Consider the following 24,112-nt stretch of genomic DNA (forward strand, 5'->3'; position numbering starts at 1 on the left):
GAGTTTGTTGTGTGTTTTGGAGTCCCAAGAAAAGGTCATGTTGCCATTGTTTGTTAGGTGATTACAGTGTGTTTGGACATATGCCTTTAATAAAAATCTGTGCAGTACAGGGAGGTCAAGGTACAAAATGAACACTTCCCCCATTGCAACAAATAAAATTGAAACACCAATCATGTGAATTTCCCAAACTGGGCAGACTGGTCCCAAGGAGTGAGTCTCTCTTATAAGTGAACCATCATCCCCAAAGAGCTCTTTTACCAGGAGATCTCCCTCTCCTGTGAATGTTTGTGAAGACTGGTTAATTACTCTATAAATACTGAACAAAACGGCAGCATGAAATCTAAGTACGAATGCAATAAAGAAGACATAAAAACTAATTTATATTCCTATGACAATAACCTGTGGTCCACTCCCTCCCTCCCATCAGACTACCGCCCTGAAGTTTAGCACTGAACATCCCAGATTTCACAGAGGAGTGGAGTAAACTTATGATCATTCACTCTCCAGGACATCAGCATCTCAGCATGTTGATGATTAAACGTTCTTAGCTCAGTGAGGCGTCCCAGAAGGCAGGCAAAGTGCTGGGGGTTTTCAGGCTGGTGAATCTTGCACAGTTTTTGTAGGACATCCAACAATGGTTCCTGAAGTTTCTCCACAGAGTCCCTGTCCTTTATGTATTGTCTGTCTAGTATGAGATTGGAAATAAATAAAGTTGGTGAGATAGAAGGTATCATTTAGACAGAAGCAGGGAAGCATCTGCTTTCTGAAAATGGAAAGTGGGGTAGCTATGATGGAAAACTCATGATCACAACTATAACATTCGTAAATTGACTGATTTAGTGCTGGAAGGAACCATCTAATCCAACTCTACTCCATTTTACAAAGTGGGAAACTGAAGCCCAGAGTGGTTAAATGACTTGCCCAGGTCACAGAACTAATAACTATCAAAGGGGATTTGATCCCAAGGCCTCCTGATTTTAAGTCCAACATTCCATCTACCCCACCACACTGATTCTCCTGGCTAGTTGACATCTCCCAGATTCTTATTATAAGATGTGTTTGAATACTATCACTCTCTGTGTTCACTAATTTATTTCAAGGACTTGAAAAAGAAAGTAGAGAATGAATTCTTCATTTTCCTTCACTTTTCATTCAGAAAACTACAGAATCAGAAGAAACCTTATAAACTATCCAGTCCAACCCATTACTTATAAATAATTCCTTTTATAACATATTTGATAAGGAAGCAATCAACATTTACTTGAACATCTCCAGTAAGGAGGAATCTATATCTTAAATTTTTTTTCATTTTAATATATTTTTCCTACCCATCCCCAACCCTAATTTAAGGGAAAAAAAGAAAAACAAAATCCTTGAAAGAAATATACAGAGTAAAGCAAGCAATTTCCCACCCTGACAGAGAGAAAAGAGATTTGGGATACAGAATGTAATATACTTGTTTGGACCCAATACATCTGGATGCTTTCCATTACCGCTTTCAAATGATTCTAATAGTTGGAAACTTTTTTTCTTATATTAAGCCCAAATTTGCCACTTTAAAACTTCTACCTGTTGTTATTCATTCTACTCCTGGAAGGTATAGAATAAGTTTTTATCTCTCTTAGAGATATAAGTTCATGTAGGTAGCAAGCATCAGAGGCAAGATTTGAACTCAGGATTTCTGGTTCCAGGGTCCGATTGTTCTTGCACACTCCCTACCTACTATCTATCCTCCCCCCCCCCACATACTTCCCTTCCTTCTGACTTCCCTACTACTTTTGAGGACACCCCTGTCTTTCCCAGTCCCCTGGTTTCACAACCTCTATTCCTTACTTGTAAGTTTTATCTCTCTTACAGCTGATAGGTCTTCAAGACAGCTGCCATGGCCCCTTCCCAGCCCCTTGGTCTTCCCTTCTCCCAGAGAAGCATCCCCACTTTCTTCAATTGCTCTCAAGACCTTGCTGCCCTTCTCAGGACCCTTTCTATCTTATCATGATCCTTCTCAAACTGCGGTGCCTCACATCCAACACACCCTTTGCCCCTAGTTAATTAAAATATGGAACATAATTTTGTGATTACCTGGTGACAGTATGATAATTGCTGTTAGCAAAGCATATTCTTCTTGGGTCATTTTCAACTCTCCAATGCTTTTATAAAAATTAAACATAGGAGTTATATAGTCATCTGATATACCTATGGGGGAGAAAGTCACATTTTAAAAAAGCATGTACTAGAAGATTTAAAAGCCTCAAATGGCATAACTACACAGGCACATACAAAGAAGTGTGTCTATCTATTGTCCCCCCAAAGACAAAAGGCGATCTGAGGGAAGGAAAGTAGCTGGCAGACTCATTGATTCGCATCATTTTTATATAGTCTTGTTATTTGTGTAACTTTGCCTTCATTTCAGACATGCTGGGTAATGAGTTATAATGAGTTGTATTTCCACAAGAACCATGAAGTTCTTTCATTTTATAGCCGTGATTCCCTCAATATTTGCATATACTTATTATATTTAATTTATATTATTAAATTTTTAATAATTAATATCAAATATTTAATAACAATATTGTATAGCGCTTTAAGGCTTGCAAATTTCCCTGAATACATTATCTTTCTTGAGCTTTCTGGGTTCAGTAACCCTGTGAAGGAAGTACCACAAAAAAAAAAGTTTTTTGACCCATGATTTCATGGGCAGAGGGAGCTCCTGACCACAGCAGATCAGCACCTTCTCTGTGCCTTAGAGTAGTGTGTCAAAAAGGGCCACTAACTCATATGTAGGGATCTCTGTAGCCACACATTGACTGAGAAAGCCACACTTTAACACTATGTATGTTCTAGTGTATTTTTCTTTATTTGTTCCATATTTCCAAATTACATTTTAATCGGGTTCAATCCCTACTCAGAAATGTCATGGGTGAGGCCAGGCCCTGTGTTTCACACCTCTGACTTAGTCTTAGGGAGTCTGATCTAGAAAACCCTATATTTGTATTCATTCATTCAACAAATATTTTACTATCTGTAGACCAAGAGAAGCAGCCTAATGTCATGGCTTCACATTAATAATAATAGCTAACTATTTGTGAGACACTGTACGAAATGCTTTACAAAATCTCATTTGAATTTCACAACAATTCTGGGAAGCAGGTGTTTTTATTATCGCTATTTTACAGTTGAGTAAACTGAGGCAAACATATGTTAAATGACTTGCCCAAGATCACACAGCTAGTACATGTCTGAGGCCAAATTTGAATTCAAGTCTTCCTGAGGGCCCAGCATTCTATCTACCATGCCACCTAGCTGCCAAGAAATTCATAAATGCTTGTGGAACCGAGTTAATTCTAGACTTACTTCCTGTACGTTGTAATAATAAAAATAACAGACATTCATATAGATTTTTAAAGGCACTTGATATACATTAACTTATTTGAGTCTCACAACGACCCTATGAGGCAGATAGATAGATCCATCTCTCCATATTCTCAATGGATAGCACGTAGTAGATGTTGTTGAATGAACATATGAATAAATGAACAAAATTGGAATCCAAATCTTCTGGACTTTTAAATTCCCTTTAGAATCCCTTCTGCCAGGTTACTTCTAGTAAGATAATTCACTTCTTATTGATTTTTGAATACTGTGATTAATTCATCTAACTGCTGCATTACCACTAACTGGTGTATTTCCTTAACAAATGAATAAGGAACCCCTTTCTACCAGAATAGAAGAGCTGAGACAATCTTGGCCAAATCAGACAGGGCTGAGACAGACCAATCTCTCCAATTGCCTGTAGTTTAAAGATAGAGTCAGGATGTGCGTATGCTGGAAAAAAAGAGTACAGGCAGAGATACCAGTCCTGCTGCCCACGGGCCACTAAGAAAACTCTGGTGAATAATGCCAGCTCATTCATTTATCTGTGCCCCATGGAAACTAGATGAATGTTATGTACTTTGTCCTTTGCAAAGATGGATGGATTGGTATCGATTACCCCGAGATTCGCTAGGGACCGACAGATGGACAAAGAATTGATTCCACTACATTTCTTAGGTACCAAGATGAAAGAAGGACTTGCAATTTCCTGGTAAGGTGATTCTTTTTTATCTTTTTAAATGTCAGCATTGTTTAGACTCCCTTACCCCTTTGCAAAGTCTTTGAAGATAACAACTGCCTGCTTGTTCTAAAATAAAAGTGGCTTCCAACCGATGACCCAAGAGAAGACCCAAGCGTCTTGGGACATCATTAAGGCCCACTGGTTTGAAATGAACCCCTTTTGAAGACCTAAATCTTTGACTGCTTCCTTTCTAATTTTAGCTTGGCCTTTTTCTTCAGAGATGGCTTCTGCCCTAGTTGTTTGATTGCAGGTGACCGTTCTTCAAACTTACACTGGGAAAACGTTCATTATTGTCAGTTCTGATCTCTGTTAAATTTTAAAGGCCAACATGGTTGTTGAATCATTTAGTTGTGTCCAACTCTCCATGAACCCATTTGGGGTTTTCTTTGCAAAAATACTAGAGTGTTTTGCCATTTCCTACTCATTTTATAGATGAGGCAAACAGGGTTAAATGACTTGCCCAGGGTCACACAGCTAGTAAGCATCTGAGGCTAGATTTGAACCCAGGTTCTCCTGACTGCTGGGTTGGTGATCTATCCACTGTACCACCTAGCCATCCCTAAAGGCATACATACAGAATGGCAAAACACAAATCAACAGAATGTATATTCCTTGAGGGTGGATATCTTGTCTCATTTTTATTTGTGTATCACTAGCACCTAGCACAGTGCCTGGCATATAGTAGGTGAATAATAATAGATGCTGGTTGAATTATTCAGGAAATGGCAAAAAGCCTTTTTAAAAAGCTTGTAAAATGTTATTGTGGATAGAAAAATTGATCTGATTTCGAAAAGGGGTTAGGTAGAAGTAACTTGGAAGTTACTTGTAGACACAGTAAACAAACTAAGGTTTTTAAAAATTCAAGCCAAATGAAACCAATACTTCAACTGAATGTAAAAATGCTGCCATTCCAAAGGGGCCACCCCTTTCCTATCGTTTAGCTTCTTTCTCTTTTAAAGTCTTTTACATTTTTACTGTTTGGCTCAACTACCAGTTTGGTCACAAGGAGGCGCCATTGTCTAACTAACTGACAAAGAACATGTCAGCTTGGTTGTTGCAAGTTGGACAAGCATCAAGCATTCGTGTGTTCCACTTGTCTGGGAATCTTTGTTTACCGATTCACAAAAGACTCTTGTCCCTTCAATGGTTTAATCATTTAAAAACCAGACTGTCCTCTGCGGAACAGACGGTATTTCCTTTGTAGGCTGATTTTATAAATATTTTTCAGGTCTTATCTCAATGGCTTCCCAGTTTAATTAATGATAGAAGAATCAGACATGCTTTTATGCACTTGTTTTTTAGTGAGAATCTCGCCAAGACTGGAAGCACAGCACACATTCACAGGCCTGATCTTAACTTGATTCACTTTTCCAAAGTGGTCTCATTTCTCCCTGTTTAGGCATTTCTGGAGCTTATCACATCAGTGCCAGATTTAACGTGAATACCTGTTGGGCTTTAGCTCAGAACTGCGGAGCTCAAGTGATCCACCAGCGTCTGCCTCCCCAGCAGCAAGGATTAGAGGCATGCACCCCACATGCTGGCCAGACATACTTTGAACATCAATATACATTTTCTGATCTCTTCAAATGGCTTAAGAAGTATAATATTCCTGATAGCCAAGAGAACACAGTGGATAGAGAGCTAACCTCTTAGTCAGGGAGACCTAGCTTCCAAGATAGTCTCGGATACAACGTCTGTCCCTGGGGAAATGACCTCACCTCTTAGAGTTCCAAGAAACTCTCAAATCTGGGGTCCAAGAACTTGTTGGTTTTTTGTTTAATATTTTGATAACCATATTTTGATATAATTGGTTTCCTTTAAATATTTTATTTTATTCATTTTAAAACTTTATTCTGAAAGGAGTCCGTAGGGTTCACCAGACTTCCAAAAAGGGTCCATGAGACAAAAAAAGGTTAAGAGTCCTCTGTTATAAGACTATAAAGTTGCAGAGCAGGTAACAATTAGCACTGGTATTCACTGGGAGTTTCTTGCACAAGTGAAATTAAAAGGGTGAAATTTAAAAAAAAAAAGAAGAGACTACAGATTGATTACAACTGACTCCACAAAGACTTGAAGAAAAGCTTGGGACCTTCATATTAAGCATGATACTAATGACCCTAAGACCCATACCTGCAATTTTTCTAGAAGTGGTAATAGGCCTGTGTTATTTATGCAAGGGGATATCCTGGGGTCTAGTAGATTTAAATACTTTCTTGAAAACTTGCAAACTGTGTGACCCTGGGTAAGAAACTTAACAGTTCACAGTCTCCGTTCCTCACCTGTGAAAGGCAGTGGGGCGTGGGGATGGGAAGGATGGGAGAAATGATAATAGTCACACTTGCTTCCTTACCTAGGATTGTTGGGAGGAAGGCAGTGTGGTGCAGTGGAAAGAAGGCTGGATTTGGAGTCACTGAACTTGAGTTTGAATCCTCATTGTGTCATTTACCATCTGTGTGATCCTGAAGGATCTAGACAAAATGGCCCTAACGATTCTTCTAACTCTTGATCTATGATTCTAAGATATACCTTTGTGACCTTGGGCAAATCATTTCGCCTCTTTGGGCCTCAGTTTCCTCATCTGTAAAAGAGGGGAGTTGGACTAGATGACCTCTAATTCCCTTCTGGTTCTAGATATATGACTGCATGGAATGAGATGTTACCTATTTACCTTAAAGTACCATGTAAAAGCTATTATTATTTGTCAAACAGGCCTCTATTTGAAGTCAGAGGACTTGGATTCAAATCACAGCTCTGCATATTACTTCTGTGACTTTGAACAAATCACTTTTACCTTTCTGGGCCTCAGTTTCCCCATATAGAAAAAAATAAGGGAGTTCAGTGACAAGACCTCTGGGTCTCCTTCTAACTCTTAATCTATGCTACTATGTTATTCAAGCTCAGTGCCTCCGTTTCCTCATTTATAAAATGTGGATTTTCAGGATACCTTCCAGCTCTCAAACTTATAATCCTTTCCCTAGTCCCCTTGTGATGAAGTTCACATACTTCTGAGCTTGTCTTGAGACAGGGTTAGCCTAAGCTAAGGGAATCATCCATTGGACAAGACTGCAGCAGATTCTTTTCTGCCCACAGCTAGCCAGCTGAGAACTGTACCTGGCCACCTGACTACTTCCTGTTCACCAATGAGACACTGGTCAAGACTAGCTGACTCTAAGGAAAAAGGCCACATAGAGCCCTTAAAACTAAAATCTTCATTTTCTATCAGCTGCTCTGTTGAGAACATCCTGCTTCTCTCATAAGATCATCACCCGAAATCTCATCATCTTGGAGACTGATTCAGTTTTGATTAACTCCTGCTCAGTATCCTCTGATTGGAGGACTGGAGGGCAAAAGCAGTGAACCTTTCTAAAACCTCTCTTTATAGAGGGCTCACACTTTCCCAGCTAACTTCATTTACCATAAGCTGCTCTGCCTGGCTTTGACTTGCAAACATCTTCTGGCAACACCCCCTCCCGCCTTCTTCCCCTTTCTCTGTGTGTTGTCTTTGCCCACTAGATTTAAGCTCCTTGAGGGCAGGGGCTGTCTTTTCTTATTTAGGAGAAAATAGCTCTTAGCACGGTGCCATAGTCGATGTTTAATGAATGTTATTGACTCTTATTGTCTAAAAAGCAGAATTCCCAAGCACTAGTAAGATTGGATTAGATCAAGGGTGGGGAACCTACAGCCTTGAGGCCATGTAGCCTCAAGTGCAGCCCTTTGACTGAATCCAGACTTCACAGAACAAATCCCCTCGAGGCCACACGAGGTCCCAGGTTCCTCACACCTGGATTAGATGAATAGCTCATTTATGATGATGGAGAAAAAGATTTGGTCCAAATAAATCTTTCCTGAATTTGGAAGGGGTCAGATTACAGAATGTCATATCTGAATGTTATGATATTATCTCTAGCCTCAGTTGGCTGAAAAGAATGTCTAAGATTAGTGTGTGGGCATATTGGAGAGAAAAGGGGCCTGTTATTTTCAGTGGTCAAAAATTTCCAACTTTCACCCAGTTGAGTGGTGCTATGGAAAGACCACTAGTTCTAGAGAAAGAGGACCTGAATCCAAGCCCTGCCTCTGATGCTTACTACCTATAAGATCCTTGGGCAAACCACTCCATTTTTCTGTACCTCAATTTCCTCATCTCTAAAATGTGAGGACTCACTAGACTATCTCTAAGGTTCCTCCGAGCTCTAAGCCTTCAATCCTATGTAACTCGGAGCATATTAAACCATTAAACCTAGCACTCTCATCTCCCAGTTCTTCAGTTTCCCCATCAGTAAAATGAACATGTTGGACTGGGTGTCCTCTGAGGTCCCTTCCAACTCCAGATCTATGGTCCTATGTGACCTGAGAAAGATTTAACCATTCTATATAGTACTTTCCGCTCCCTCTGATTCAGTTTCCCCTCATGTAACATGAGCAAGTTGGAGTAGCTGACCTCCAAGTGCCCTTCCAGGTTTAGATCTATCATCCTCTGAGTATCTGCGTTGGACATGCTTCAATACTGAAGACATTTGCTCATTTGGGGGTAGGGGGTACAGAGAGGTCTTTCTATTGATTTAGATCATAATATTTTTATCACTAAACAGATGGTCTTTGAGATTAGCTGTAGCTGTGGCCAAAACATACTGTTATCTTGAGATCAAAGTGGGTATGGATTGCTATGAATTCATCCAGGCTGGTTCATGGACAACAACTACAGCCCATCACCCTCAAAGTCTTTCTGACCCCATAGCACTAGGCAGAACTTGTGTTCTACTGGTAAAGACTTCAAGGACTCTGGTTGTTTTTTTTTTTAACATGACATCATGGGATCATAGATCTAGAGTTAAGGTATTTGAGAGGTCACAGAGGCCAAATCCCTCTTCTACAGATGAGGAAACCAAGGGGAAATCAAAGGCCCTACCTAGAGTGGTACAGTAATCTTGGATTTGCCATTTGCTACCTGTGTCTCTTTGACAAGTCACTTAAGGCCTCTGTGCTTCAATTTTCTCATTGGCAAAATAGATGACTTAGACTAGATGACCCCCAGGGGCCCTTCCATGAACAAAACATTCCATGTCCCGATTCTTTGACTTGGTCTACACTGTCTCCTCTGGCCTCTTCAATCCCACCTCTTAGTCTCCCTGGCTTCCTTCAAGATAACTCAGATCCCACCTTCTGAAAAAGGCCTTTCTCAATTCATTCTCTCTCCATCCCCCTTCAATTCCTAGTGCTTTCCCCTGAGATGTGTGTGTGTGTGTGTGTGTACGTATACACATATATATACATGTATGTATACACACATACGTGTATATGTATGTATATGTGTATGTATAGGGCAGCTAGCATCAGGCCTGGAGTTAGGAAGGCTCATCTTCCTGAGTTCAAATCTGGCCTCAGACACTTAGTAGCCATGTGACCCTGGGCAAGTCACTTAACCCTCTTTGCCTCAGTTTCCTCCTCTGTAAAATGAGCTAGAGAAGGAAATGGCAAACCACTCCAGTATCTTAGCCAAGAAAACCCCAAATGGGGTCATGAAGAGTCAGACACGACTGAAAAATTACTGAACAAGAACATGTATATATGTTTATCGATATACATGCATATATATGCACACATATACATACATGTAGAGTGTGTATATACATAGTTGTTTGCATGTTCTCTCCCTTTCCCCCATTAGCAAGTGAGCTTTTTTAGGGATATGGCTGGTTTTGCCTTTTTTTGTATCCCCAGGGTTTAGCACAGAGCCTGGCACATAGCAATATATGTTTATTATATATGCTTATTAATAAGGTCATACAAGTAGAGAACCACAGAACCAGAAAGGATTCAAAGCCAGGTTCCCTCTCTTCTTCCACAGAGAATCCACTTTCCACTCAATGGTACTCTTACATAATGTCATTAATGTAGTGACATTTATTTTATCTGGATCTGTGATCATCATGATGTAGAGGAGAGGTCATAAAATCAAGTCCTCTAAAACCCCTTAGCACACTCTGACCGTGTTAAAATATAATTCAGAAATGTTTAACAAAGTCAATAAAAATACAACAGAGATAATGTTCGTTTGTGATTTTCTAAGTCAATATGCAGCTTTATCCACTCCTATTTGAGGGTGACACCACTGGTGTAGAGAACTCCTTGGGGATAAGGCCCCTCCACCAATGGAGATTGCCAATCCAAATGTGCCTTGTAGTATTAGAGTGTTGCTGGTATACAGAAAGGTTAAGCAACTTGCCCATGGTCATAGAGCTAGTTAGTAGATGTTGGGCTAAGGACTTCAACCCACATCTTCTTGGTTCCAAGGTTAACCTTTGACCCTTTCACATCCAGAGCCATGAGCCCATGCTCAATGGACACACATAATATTAAGTATATTTAAATATGTATTAACATGTAATATAAGTGAAGTAAGTTTTACTTATCCATGGAATTTCATATGACATCATCTGTACTACTACTTTGGGTATCTGTTCATCTAGTCATATTGTCAGCTATTTTACCTCTATATTCACAAGCTTCATGAAGACAAGCCTATCCCCCCACAATATAGCTCCACCTCCAGGCATTCTTACTTGCTCTCCCCCATATCTGGAGCACACTCCCTCCTCATCTCTGCCTCCTGCTTTCCTGGTTTGCTTCAAATCCCAGCAAAAATCTTCCCTTTTACAAGATGCCTTTCTTGATTCCTCTTAGATGCTACTGCCTTCTCCCTCATGACTATTTCCAGTTTGTCCAGTTTGTCCTATATATGGTTTGTTCATAGTTGGTTACTTGTCGTCTCCTCCTTAGACTGTGAGCTTCTTAGGAGTAAGCACTGGTTTTGCTTTTCTTGGTAACCTCAGCACTTAGTACTGTGTGCCTTGCACATAGTATGCACTTAAATGTTTGACAAACTGTTCTTTAGCTCCCAGAACAGTGCTTTGTGCAAAGTAGGTGAATATTTGTTGGTTATATCTCTTTTTCCCCCTTACTCTCTACATATTTTTTGAGTTTGTAGTTTCTTGAAGGTAAAAATCTTTTATTTTTTTCCATCTCTTAATCTTCCTCAGCAATGAGCCTTCAGTTGTTGAGCTCTTAGTAAACATTTAGTAAACACTTATTAAATTGAATAGTTGGGTTTTTTATATTAGGAAGATAAGAATAGGGGAGAAAAATGAACATATTAAAAAGATATCCATGCTGGAAAGTTCAACAGAATAGTCAATTGATCATAGAACCATCAATATAAAACTGGAAAGTCCCTTAGAGGTCATCCAATGCAGCCTTTCACTTTTTAAAGGGGAGGCAATTGAGGCCCAGAAAAGAAAGCACCATCAGAAGTTGTTTATTCTGTGAAAGCAGCCAGCAGGAGGTTTGCAGAATCTTAGAGCTGGAGGGTGATCCAAGAACAAGCTATTTTAACTCTCATCTGAACAAGAATTCCCCTTACTACATCTCAGACCAAAGGTGACCCAACCTCCACTGCCTCCCAGACCTCCAGTGATAGGGAATTCATTATTTCCTGAGCCAGCCCATTCCATTTTTTTTTTGGACAGCTTCTACCTTTAGGAACCTTTTTCTTACATCAAAGCACCAAGCATGTCTCTCTAAAATTTCCACCCTTTGCTCCTGTTTCTCCCCTATGGGGCCAAGAAGCATAAAGTGAATTCTCCCCCATCTCAGCCCTTCAAAAACATGAGAAGAGCCAACATCACTGTCCTGCCCTCTTCCTCATTGCTCTTTTCTCTCATCTTCTCTTGCTTAATCTTGGTACCATTTTCAAATTGCTAAGTGCTAGTTATCTTTCCTGTCCAATTTTTCTTGGTCAATAGTCAATGAACACTTATTAATACCTATTATGTGCCAGACAGTGTACTAAACAGTGGAGAGACAAAAAAAAAAAAGAAAAAGAAATTCAAGTGCCTGCCCTCAAGGAGCTTAGATTCTAATGGCAGAAGACAATGTACAAAAGGAAGCTGAAAAGATGGGGGCAGGGCTAGAGGAGCAGCATGGAGGTATGATGTTCATGAAAGAGACCAAGCAGAGCAGCTGGCAGGAAATGAAGAGTTGGCTAGAAATTCTGAGCCTCATGCTAAGGGAATGTTTGGAAGAGTTCATTGCTCTACCCTCCAGCCCTCAATGAGAGAAGAGACAGCTGAGGGTACTGAAGAGGTATGGATTACCAAAGCTGAAGCACTCCCCATGATGATGAGATTTCTGGGGGACACATGACTTTCATTCATGGAGTTGAAACCATGAAGAGCCAACCTGAAGTGTTGTGAAGGTAAACTATTATATTTCTAGAAGTTCAGTTGAAAATCCTTCTCAACTTAGCTATTATCTTCCTTTCTTTTTTTAACCATCTAAGGAAAGACTGACAGGCGGATGGAGGACCACACTTGGAATCAGGAAGATATGGGTCCAAATGTTCTCTCAGATACTTCTTAGCTAAATGACAACAATTGAGTTTTGAGCCTCAGTTTCCTTACCTGTAAAATTGGAATGATAATAGCACCTCATAGGGCTGTTGTTAGGATCAAAAGAGGCAATATATGTAAAGTGAGCTTTATAAACCACATGCATCGTAAGCTATTATCCTTTGTAACTTAGCATATTATATATTTCAAGCTCTTATGTGAGTATCTATTTTCATTTGAAAGTAAGTAGTTGCTTTGAAATTCTCTTAGAATTATCGTAATAAAAAACTGTGGACACCTTACAATTCATGTGGCATATAAGTTCTAAAGCACAATCAACATAAATCCTGGGGCCCCCCATTAATTAAATGTGGGTCTGCAGACAGTATCTTTGTACCATAATTGGGTTTTTTGTTATAGAAAGTGTATGAAAGGATATGAACACAGAAAGAAATTTCATATTACATTATATAAAGAGTCCCGTGGGCGTAAACAGGGCAGCTATGAACCACGATGCTACTCAAGCTGAAATGAACAATGGAAAATAAAAATGAGGTGAATTAACATATGAATCAAGTGATTCTGAAAGGTCATCTTCCCAGATCTGGGTTAGGTTTTGTTTTGGTTTTCATTGTTAGTGTTCTAAAATTTCAACTTGGAAAATAAAATCCATAAATATTAATAAATGGGAGTAAGCATCATCACAGATAAAATACAAAGCAGCATGGGCTTCTCATTGTCCTCATAGATGGCTGGGATTTGGACAATGTATCTTATCACGAGCTGGGAGCAGGTTTATTTGTCTAGTTCCCAACCTGAAGCTTCTTTCAGGGACTGCTTTCCTTGGGTCCCCTGAATAACTGAACTACTACCATTCTTCCAGCTCACCCCCCTTTCAATTTACCCATCATGGCTGACTCTGTAGTTGTTAATTATTCCCAATAATTGGAATTCTGTTTTCCTTATCATTTAATTTTTGTATTACCTTTTGATTTTCTCTCTTTCAACTTTCTGTCTATATCTTGACTTCTTTGCCTAATAACTGCTTGTTGAATTTGAATTCATCTGTGGAGAGTTAGGGAATAGAAGATTTTATATCATAAACAGTGGGGGCAAAGGAGCATAAGGAAGCACGGTGGTCAGTCATTCAACAAACATTTATACAGGGCTTACTATGTGCCAGGCACTATACTAAGATTGGGGTACAAAGAAAAGCAAAAGCATGGTTCCTGCCCCCAGGGCACCAACTAATTAGCAGAGGGGAGAGGAAGCAAGGGTACCATGGAACAAGCATGTTTATTAAAAAATGATACGATTACAAAGAAAATATCTTTGAAAAACTTGAGAACTCTAATCAATGCAATGACCAGTTTTGATCCAGAGTAGCCATGATGAACCTCTACCTGCCTCCTGACAGAGAAGTGTTGGATTGTACCCGGCTACAGAATGAAACGTGCTTTTTAGAAAGAGCCAACATGAGAATTTGGTTTTCTGGACTTTGTTAGAATTTGGGGTGTGTGGGGGGGGGGCGGGTGTGGGTGTGTTTCCTAGTAGGGCTGTGAGAGAGCAAGTGGGAATGAGGAGAGAGTAGCCCAAAAGGGAAAGAGAGAAAAGAGTGAAAGAAGATTTTTTTTTAATGCAGAGAAGAGAAGGGAAGGAAGGAAAGAGAGAAGGTTACTTCTCTCTGAGTTCCTGGACTTCTGTTTTCTCTATTGATTTCTGCCTCCCTGAAGAAAGTCACTTAGCCTCCCTAGGTTTCAAAGGGTCCATTTTAAAAATAGGGTTGCTATGTCCAGAGATTCCATCACCAAGAAGTTGGTCCAGTGTTGATGAGCCTCTCCATAATTTGTTAAGCTAGTCCTCAGACGACTTAGTCTCCTCATGTGACTGTCCTTGAACCTTGTAAGCATTGTTCAGTACTTAGGACAGTGCTCGGAACATAGCAGATGCTTAATGTTTATTGAGTGAGTGACTGGTAGAATCTGCCAGAGCTTTTGCTTTTCTGGAGTAGCCTTTGAGAACCCAAGACCACCTCCACATCATGGTGAAGCACTGGAGGAGGACCTCATGATGGAGACAGCAGTAATACTTGCCCTTATCTTGCCCATGGGGATTTATGGTAATATTAGATGTGGCAATTTAGTAGCACAGTGGAGTCAGAAAGACCTAAGTTCAAATCTTGTCTCAGGTATTCATTAGACATGTGACTTTAACCTTTCTCAGCCTCAGTTTCTCATCTTTGAAATGAGGATAATTATAGCATCTACCTCATAGGATTGTTATGAGAATCAAACAAGAAAACATTTATAAAGCTGCTTTGCAAGCCTCAAAATGCTGTGAAAATGCCAGCAATGATGTTGGTGACGATAATTTGTACATTGTTCCTTTTTTTCAAGGTCACCCACTAATAGTATTTATCGAGTCTATAATTATACTGAATAGGATAAAGCTAATATCTACTACAATCCTGACAAAGCAGAAGTTTCACTTGAAAAATGGTTCTGAAAATTCAGTTTGTCATACTGTCAACATTGGCACAGACTTCCCAGGTTACTTATTTCCCAAATGTTATATTGGCATGGGTTTGGTCAGTACTTCTGGGTGTACTGATTAATGTGGTTCTAATACAAGTACTAAAGGCCAGATTTTAAATGGCTCCCTTTATGTATCTAATGAAAACACAGACTTTCAGCCATCAACCAGAGCACCTACCACTCTTGCGAATTCTCTCTTCTAACATGTCAGTGTGTCCCATGAGAAGTTTCTTACTGAAAATCTCTGCTGAACGGAGGAACATGGCTTCAACTGCAGACCCCTTCAGCAAAGCAATCTGATCTTCGTGGTCTAAAGTTTGGAATCCTGGAGAAAGAAGGAGATTGAATTTTTGCCTAGTACGGCACCTGGCAAATAGCAGGTGCTTAATATGGGTATCGATTGATAATAATAGCTAACATTTATATAACATTGGGGCAGCTAGGTGGCACTGCGGTGCACAGAGTGCCAAGCCTGAAGTCAGTAAGACTCATCTTCCTGAGTTCAAATCCAGCCTTAGACACTTACTAGCTGGGTGACTCTGGGCAAGTCACTTACCCCATTTGCCTCAGTTTCCTGATCTGTACAATGAATTTGAGAAAGAAAAGGCAACTCACTGCAGTATATCTACCAAGAAAACCCCAAGTGGGGTCACTAAAAGTTGGACATGACTGACACGACTGAACAACAAAAACATTTATGTAGCACCTATTAGACGCTGGGCACTGTGCTAAGTACTTTACAATTATTGTCTCATTTAATCTTCACAACAACCCTGCAATGGAGATGCTATTGTTATTCTCATTTTAAAAATGAGGAAGCTAAGGAAAAAAACAGATGACGCGATTTTCCTAGGGTCACATATCTAGTGAACGTCTAAGGTTGGATTTGAACTCGGGTCTTCCTGGCTACAAGCACAGTGCTCTATCTACTGTGCTTTTGACCTAGTTTCAAGGTTCTCTACCTCATAGCCCCAAACTACCATTCTTCTCAATGCTCCTTTTCTTACACTCCCAGTAATCATGTAAAATGACACTACATATGTTTCTCAGAATTCCTTCTTCCTTCTCTGGTCTTTGTGCTTTGCTTTATACCATTCCCCGTACTTGGAAATGACCTTCTGTCCTCCCCTTGTTGAAATTCTAGTCCCAAAGGATTACTACCCATGGGGGGGGCTAGATGGCTTTTGGGGTCCCTTCCATGGCTGACCTCTTCTCATTCTAGTGCTCAGCTCTAGGGCAGCCTCCTCCATGGCCAACAACCAGAAAAGCTCTCTTCCTCTCTCAGCCTCTTGGAGCACTTTGTATCTCTTTGGACACCACATCTGAGGGCACTAAAGATCTGCCAGATCTGCCAAGTGTCAAGAGGAAGGCAGCCAGGTTGGCAAAGAGCCTTTAGCTCTTTGGAGCTTTTGGAGGAATGGTGTTGATTCTAACACTGGAGATGAAATGACTTCCATGATAGCTGTCATGGAAAAAGGATTAGACTTATTTTTCTTGGCTATGAAGTAAAACCAGGAGTGATGGATGGAAGTAGCAAAACAAGCTCATTTCAGCTTGATATAAGAAAGAATTTCTTTAAAAATTAGAGCTGTCCAAAATTAGGATGGGCTCCCTTGAAAGATAGTGGGTCCTACCTCATTGGAGCAAAGGCTGAATGACCATAGTCAGTCTACAAGCATTTATTTAGTACTTATAAGGTGCCAGGCATTACGCTAAGCATTAGAAATATGTAGAAAGACAAAAACATGGTCTCTGTCATCAAGGAGATCTTGCTTTAAGGGGGAGACAGTACTGACATAGCCATGTACCCACAAGATACATACAAGGTAAATGGGAAATAATCTCAGAGAGAAGGCACTATGTCAGGGGTCCAGGTGGGGGAAAGAAACTTGGAAACACCTGTTCCAGCAGGTAGGATTTAAGTTGAGTCTTAAAGGAAATCAGGGAAGGTATGAAATGGTGGCAAGGAGGTTATACCTATATCAAGTATGTTGTATAAAGGATGCTTTTTCAAATATGGGTTAGACCAGATGAATTCTGAGATCCTTCCAAGGCTATAATTCTTTGATTTTGTGAAATTTATCTATAGCTTGAGATGTCAGTCTGCTTCTTTGAAATTTTAACAATTGATGTTGGTTTTGTACTCCAGCTTACTGAGAGATTTTTAGATAGGAGGTTCCTTCCAACTCCGAGATTCTATGATAATCCTTCCAAAAGATATAAGTATGAATGATTTTAAAAATATTCTTTATCTTTTTGTGTATCTCCCTGAAACAGAAGCCCATCTTTTTCACAGTGGATATACCTCCAGGGCTGTTGCATGGTGACTAGTCATGGAATATCTCTGTCTCTGAAGGGTTAAAGTTAAGGGTAAGCCACGAACAACATAGACACACAAAACAAACATGAGGGGGATACAACATATTGCCAGTTCTTCATAAGTGGAATTCATCTCCTACCTCCATACCTTTACATAGGCTGTCCCTCCCCCCCAACTGCATAGGAGAAAGGGGATAAAAGATTTCATCAGAGAAATCTATGACCAAAAAAGGAAGTAAGCCCATCATGTAGTGAGAGCTATAGTTAACAAATGGACAGTCACTCTGTTGGCATCCACTCAAAGTCAAAATATCAAAAGCAGGGATTCTGGACCTGGCATTCACAAGACATGAATTTAGGTGGGAAAAACTACATCTTTATTTCAATATGATTTCCTTTGTAATCCTATATACTTTATTTTATGCATTTGATAACATTACTAAGAATTGCCATTGTTAGAATAATGTCATGATATGCATAGCAGAGGCAGCTAGGTGGTATAGTGGACAGTGTATGGGGCTTAGAGTCAGAAAGTCCTGAGTTCAAATATAGCCTCAGATAATCACTAGCTGTGTGACCCTGGGTAAGTTACCTAACTTTTGCTTGTCTCAGTTTCTGCAACTGTAAAATGGGGAAAATGGCACCTACCTCTCAGGATTATTGTGAGAATAAAATGAGATAGTATTTGTAAAAGGCTTGGCAAAGTGGCTGGCACATGGTGGGTACTTAATATATGCTACTCTCCTTCCCCTCCCCCCTTCCTTCCCCCTTATTAATCTGTCATAGAGGTCCACAACACAGAAAAAAGGTTGAGTCCCCTAAATCCCAGAAGCAGACTTCTGACCCCTGGGGGGACCTTGATTAGAAAATTTATAGGAGCATAAAGACAAGAGATACTGAGTCTGAAAAGCTGTGCTTTGCTAGAATCTGCCCTGGGCTGGGGATCACCTCAATGAGATCACAGTACTGTGATCTTTGAAGTATTCTACTTGGAGAATATTTAATTTGATCAATTATTTCTTGATTCCAAAGCAATGAACCACATGGGTTATATCTTTTTCTAGATACCGTTCCAGAAATGGCCAAAAGAAATGTCCATATCCTCCCTTTCTCAATCCCTCGCCTGTCACTCCCAACTTTCATGAATATGTAATCTTGGTTTTTGATCATGAGAGATTGCCTTCAACTCAATTAGCATATAACAAATTAAATTCCTCTTTCAGAGTTAATAAAGAAATGAGAGAATGTTCACATTTCAATGATAAGTGAGCACTTTCTCCCCACATCTCATGAATTTTGCCCAAGCCCACGTTGATCCAAAAAGCTAGATGCAATAAAATTAATAAAATAACACCACAGACCAAGGGGGAAAAAGTAGATTAATATGTCTAACAAAAAGTCTATGTCAAAAAATAGCTCTGCCTACTAGCTTAAATATTTCAAGTAGTAGTGGTATAAATGTATTTTGTCCCTTGCACAGCTGACCAAGTCATATTCCTAAAGCACAGAGGTGACCATGTCACTCCCCTGCCCCCAAATCACCCTATTGTCTCCCTTTGCCTCTAGGACCAAATATGAACTTTGTTTGACAATTAAAGCCCTTCACAATTTGACTTCTGAGCACCTTGTCAGGCTTATTAGCCAGTTCTCTTCATGCATTCTATCTCGACTCCAGGTCAATTGGACTTTTAGGGATATTCATCATACACAACATTCTCTTTCCCACTTCCACCCTTTTGTCCTTGCAGTCCCTCATGCATGGAATGTTCTTTCTTCTCACCTCAACTCTCAGTGAGATGCTTCAGATCTCAGCTTCAACACCACCCCATCTTGAGGGATTCAATTTGTGAATCTCTGTAAGTGCCAGTGTTCCCACATGAAATTACTTTGCATTTGTTTTGGGTGCATGTTGTATTTCTTTTTCCATGTATACATTGTTTGCACTAAAAGACTGTAAGATTGTAGAGGGCAGCAACTATTGGGGTGTCTTTCTTTGTATCCCCAGTCCATAGTCTAGCCCACAGAAGACAAATAAATGCTTGTTGCTTGTAGACCATAAGGATCAGAGAATTTAGATCCAGAGGAGATCTCAAAGGTCATCTAGTCAAATTCTATCATTATTCAGACGAGGAAATTGGAACATTTTCCCAATTCCATATAGGTAATAAATATCAGAGTCTAGATTTGAACTTGGGGCCTTTGATACTTGAATCAATACTCTTGTCATTATACTAAGGTCCTTCTGGCAAATCCTGTTACACTGTAACTTTGGGAATCTCACTTATATTTTCTGGGACTCAATTTCCTCATCTATAAAATGGAACTGGATTAGATGATACCTAAGATCCCCTACGGGGTGGCTCTAAACTATGATCCTACAATGTAATGAATACAGTATTGGTCTGAGAGTCAGGAAGACCTGAGTTCAAATCTAGCCTCAAATATTTTTTATTGTAAAACTCTGGGTGAGTCAGTTTACCTCCATCTACCTCAGTATCTTCATCTGTAAAACGGGAATGATAATAGCACCAACCTCCCAGGATTGTTTGAGGATAAAACGAGATAATATTCACAAAATGCTTTGCAAATCTAAAAGTGCTATACAAATGCTAGCTATTAATATTTTTATTAATAAAAATACACAAAAGTGTTTACCTTAAAAATGAGATGTTTATATTGTTAAATACCCTGACCTCTACAACCAAAATATCTTATTTCTTCAATATATGAATGTACTTATGAGTCCTTACTAATTGGTAACATACCTGGTAGTTTTTTTGTGAATTCCACAAGGATCTGCACGTGATTGGTAGCCATTTCAGTTAAGATGAGAAAATTCTCTTCTGCACTGAATTCCTCTTTTAACTAAATAGTAAAGGGAACAAATTACAAAAGTCAAAATATATAGCTGGGATGACATTAAATCACAGAAGAAAAATTAAACCAAAATTTTAAAAATCTCATCTCCAATTTAAAAATGCTCTCTGTTTCTTAGGTCCTAACCTAAAATTCTGTGTTAAGCTGGTAATGGTACTAGGCAAACATTTATGACTACTTGCTGTTCCATTGTCAAATATTGCTTATTAGGCCTTTATTCTTGAATTTTGACTCTCATTGAGAAGGACTTAGGTAATTTCTGCTGCCGAAGGTTGCTCTACCACTTTTCAGATATTTTACTCACAATTTTATTAGTTACTTCTTGAGGCATCCTCTGCTTCCTGTAGGCATCCATAATATAATATAGAAGGTTCTGTTGTTCTGGAGTAAGTTCTATTTTCTCCTATACTGGCAAGAAAAAAATACCCACAAGGTTCAGTTTTCATATTTGTAAGTAGCAGGTCATAAGAGAGAAGGCAATCTTTCTGTCTTTTCTATACATTAATGGGGAAGTATTTTTTTAAAAGAGGGCAAAGAGTCAGGGGATGTGAATTCTGATATTCTGATATTGTTCATGCCCATTTATTGTACTCGTTTGGGCATGTTATAGAACTCTGGAATGACTTATTTTCCCATCTATAAAATGGGGGTCCCACTTATAATCTATGGGCAAGCTGAAGGGTGTCATAAGAAATAAATTATATGGGTCAGAGGATATGAACAGGCAGTTTTCAGAAGAAGAAATAAAAACCGTCAACAGTTATATAAAAATGTTCTAAATCACTATTGATTAGAGAAATGCAAATTACATCAGCTCTGAGATACCACCTCACACCTATCAGATTGGCTAAGATGAAAGAAAAGGCAAATGACAAATGCTGGAAGGGATGTGAAAAAGCAGGGACACTGTCAGTTGAGTTATGAACTGGTCCGACCATTCTGGAAAATAATCTGGAACCAGGCCCAAAGGGTAATAAAATGTATTCTCAATTGCTTCAGCAATACCACTACTGAGTTTGTATACCAAAGAGATCAAAGCAAAAGGAAAATTATCCATATAAAATATTTATAGCAGCTCTTTTTGTGGTGGCAAAGAATTGGAAACTGTGAGGATGCCCATCAGTTGGGGAATGGTTAAACAAGTTGTGGCATATGATTGTGTTGGAATGTTACTGTGTGAGAAATGATAAAGGGATGGTTTCAGAAAAACCGGGGAAGACTTATATGAACTGATGCAAAGCAAAGTGAACAGAACCAGGAGAACAGTAATATTGTAAGGAGGATTAACTGTGAAGGACTTGGCTACTCTATTCTGAATTGGTAGAAGGAATTTTCTTTCTAGGAGTTCCATCCACCATTAAGTTAACAGGTTGGTAAAAATGAGCAAAGAGAAAGTATTGCTAGGCACTTCAGGAAAGTAATGATTTTTAATATCAAATTTTTATTAATGTTCTGGGAAAAATCCTTAAAGAGTAAAAAAAAAGGCTCTATTGCTCCCTTGTGTTTACTTTATAGTTGAATATAAGCTCTTTGAGGACAGGGACTGTCTAGTTTTGTTTTTGTATTCACAGCACAGTGCCTGCCACATGGTTATTACTTAATAAATTCCTGTTGATTGGTTGATTTCTGTTTACTTATCTGTATAAATCTTGTATCTTTCAGGAGGATGTAGGCTCCTTGAGACCAGAGACCATTTCATTTTTGATACTGTACCCCAGCACTGAGCATTATGCTTGGCACACAATAAACAGTTAGTTAATACTTGTTTGTCGACTGACATTTTCTTCTCTAGGTAAATGCTCTGTCCCTCAGAAGATGGTAAGCTTGAGGGCAGAAATCGTCTCATTTTTAGCACTTCATTGTTGGTGCCTAGTATCCTGTAGGTGCTTAATAAATGTCTGTCAAATTAAATTGAATTTGCTGTATGGGTAATCATTATGTTTTGTGACACAGGAGAACTATGATCAATATCAAAATGCTGAGACTTGTCATCTTGACCTTATTTTTTCAATGAATTACAAAAAATAGTTCTTACAGTTTGCAAACCAGCTGGATCAATCAATAAAACAACCTAAATTCTCCTCAATGATTCAGAAAGGCAATTTTGTATAGAAGAAAGAGTTAATGTTGGGTAAAATATCCTGGGTTCAAATCCTACCTCTTACTTTTTCTTCTGGCCTTTGACAAATGACCTGACCGCTCTAGGCCTCCAGAATGGTTTTTACATTTTAAAATAAAATTTTCCTGCCATTCTTAGCTCATGTGTTATACAAAAATTGGTGGAGGGTCAGATTTGGCCCTTGGGTCATGAGCTGCTGATGCCTGGCTTAAGTAACCAAAGTAATCAATAGGGAATGCTTTGATAGCCATAAAGACACTATTGATCCAAAGAGGTTATTCTGGCCTTTGTCCACACTTGTTGCTGTCGTTGTTCAGTCATATGTGACCCCATTTGGGTTTTTCTTGGCAAAGATACTGGAGGGGTGTGTGATTTCCTTCTCTAGCTCATTTCATAGATGAGGAAACTGAGGCAAACAGGGTGAAGTGACTTGCTCAGGGTCACACAGCTAGTAAGTGTCTGAGGCCATATTTGAACTCAGGAAGATGAACCCTCCTGATGCCAGATCTGGCACTCTATCCACTGTGCCACCTAGTCACCCCCTATGTTCACTTATGTATTACCTCTGTCTACCCCACATCTCTGCCAATTTTCATCTCCCTTCCAAGTGCCCTAAGAAAAAAATATTTGAGCAATTTGAGTAATTTTTATGGTAGTGTCCAACCCACCTACTGGTTCTAGATTCAAATTATAGTCAGGAGTCACATAACACATGTAACAGGAGAGTGAAGAGTGGCCACTATGTAAGTAGAAAAGCATTTTCATCTAACCCCTACAAGAGAGGACTCTCCTATTCATTGGTAATGAGTTGGAATGAAGCAAAGGAACAGTGACTAGGAAAAGCCTCCCCTGAAATCATGATTAAATTTGATTACCCTGTATGACTTGGTTGTTGACGTCACCTGTCTCAGATCAGGCCCTTCACTATCTTCGCTGGCTGACCGATCAGAAGGCGGCTTCACGTTTTTTCTCAGGCGTTTCGATTTACACTGGATTTCGGTTAGCAAGCCTGAAATATTTTTAAAAATACATGGACTTACAGACTTTATTAGTCACAGAAAATGCTGTTGGGCAGAGTCATGGTCTTAACCTACCATGAAGATGGACTGTTTTATCCCAATTATTTCAACCTTATAACATGGAGGTTAAAATATGAATGAATGAATGAAAATTAATCAGCTGATTAGAAATTTAAATTCACCTGAAATCACTTCAATTCAATTGAACAACTTTTACTAAAGACCTACTATGTGCAAGCCTCCGGCCCAGGCAAAGGCCAAAAAACAAAACCACACTTGCCCTTAAGCAGCTTATAGTATACTAGGGCAAGGGTTACAACATGCTCACAGTTGATGATAATAGTTAACATTTATTTATAAAATTACTAATTTTCTCATCACAACAGTGAACTACACAGAAGGACCTAGCTAATAAACATCAGAAATGAGATTTGAATCCAGATCCTCCTGCCTTCATGTCTTCTACATTTTTCCACTAGAATCCCAGGGGTTCTTAACCTGGAGCCCATGAATTTATTTTTAAATAATATTTGGACAAGAGGATTTCCATATAATTGATTTCCTTTATAATTCTGTGTCTTTTTATTTTATGCTTTTAAAAGCCTGAGGCTTCACCAGACACTGCCAAGGTGGGCCATAACGCGAAAGAGGATGAGAAGCCCAGCATTGAACCATACTGCAGATAGTCATTACAAAGTGTGCATTTTCTGAAAGTTCATACAAACTAATTTTAAGAGAGAGAGTGCTGT

The 24,112-nt window shown here is 39.3% G+C and overlaps 1 protein-coding gene across 1 annotated transcript; it reads right to left on the reverse strand.

The window, feature by feature from the left end:
- Positions 1 to 53: 53 nt before the first annotated feature.
- On the reverse strand, positions 54 to 23,353 carry NR1H4 (nuclear receptor subfamily 1 group H member 4; the record flags this gene model as incomplete). The annotated part of the gene is given in 6 exon segments (XM_036760407.1): positions 54 to 685; positions 2,080 to 2,193; positions 15,208 to 15,354; positions 20,114 to 20,213; positions 20,530 to 20,628; positions 23,220 to 23,353. Coding segments are annotated over 6 exon segments (836 nt in total), but the record flags the coding sequence as incomplete, so codon positions are not given.
- Positions 23,354 to 24,112: the final 759 nt, after the last annotated feature.

The sequence above is a fragment of the Trichosurus vulpecula genome, chromosome 5 (assembly GCF_011100635.1).
Source record: "Trichosurus vulpecula isolate mTriVul1 chromosome 5, mTriVul1.pri, whole genome shotgun sequence".
Classification (NCBI taxonomy): Eukaryota; Metazoa; Chordata; class Mammalia; order Diprotodontia; family Phalangeridae; genus Trichosurus; species Trichosurus vulpecula.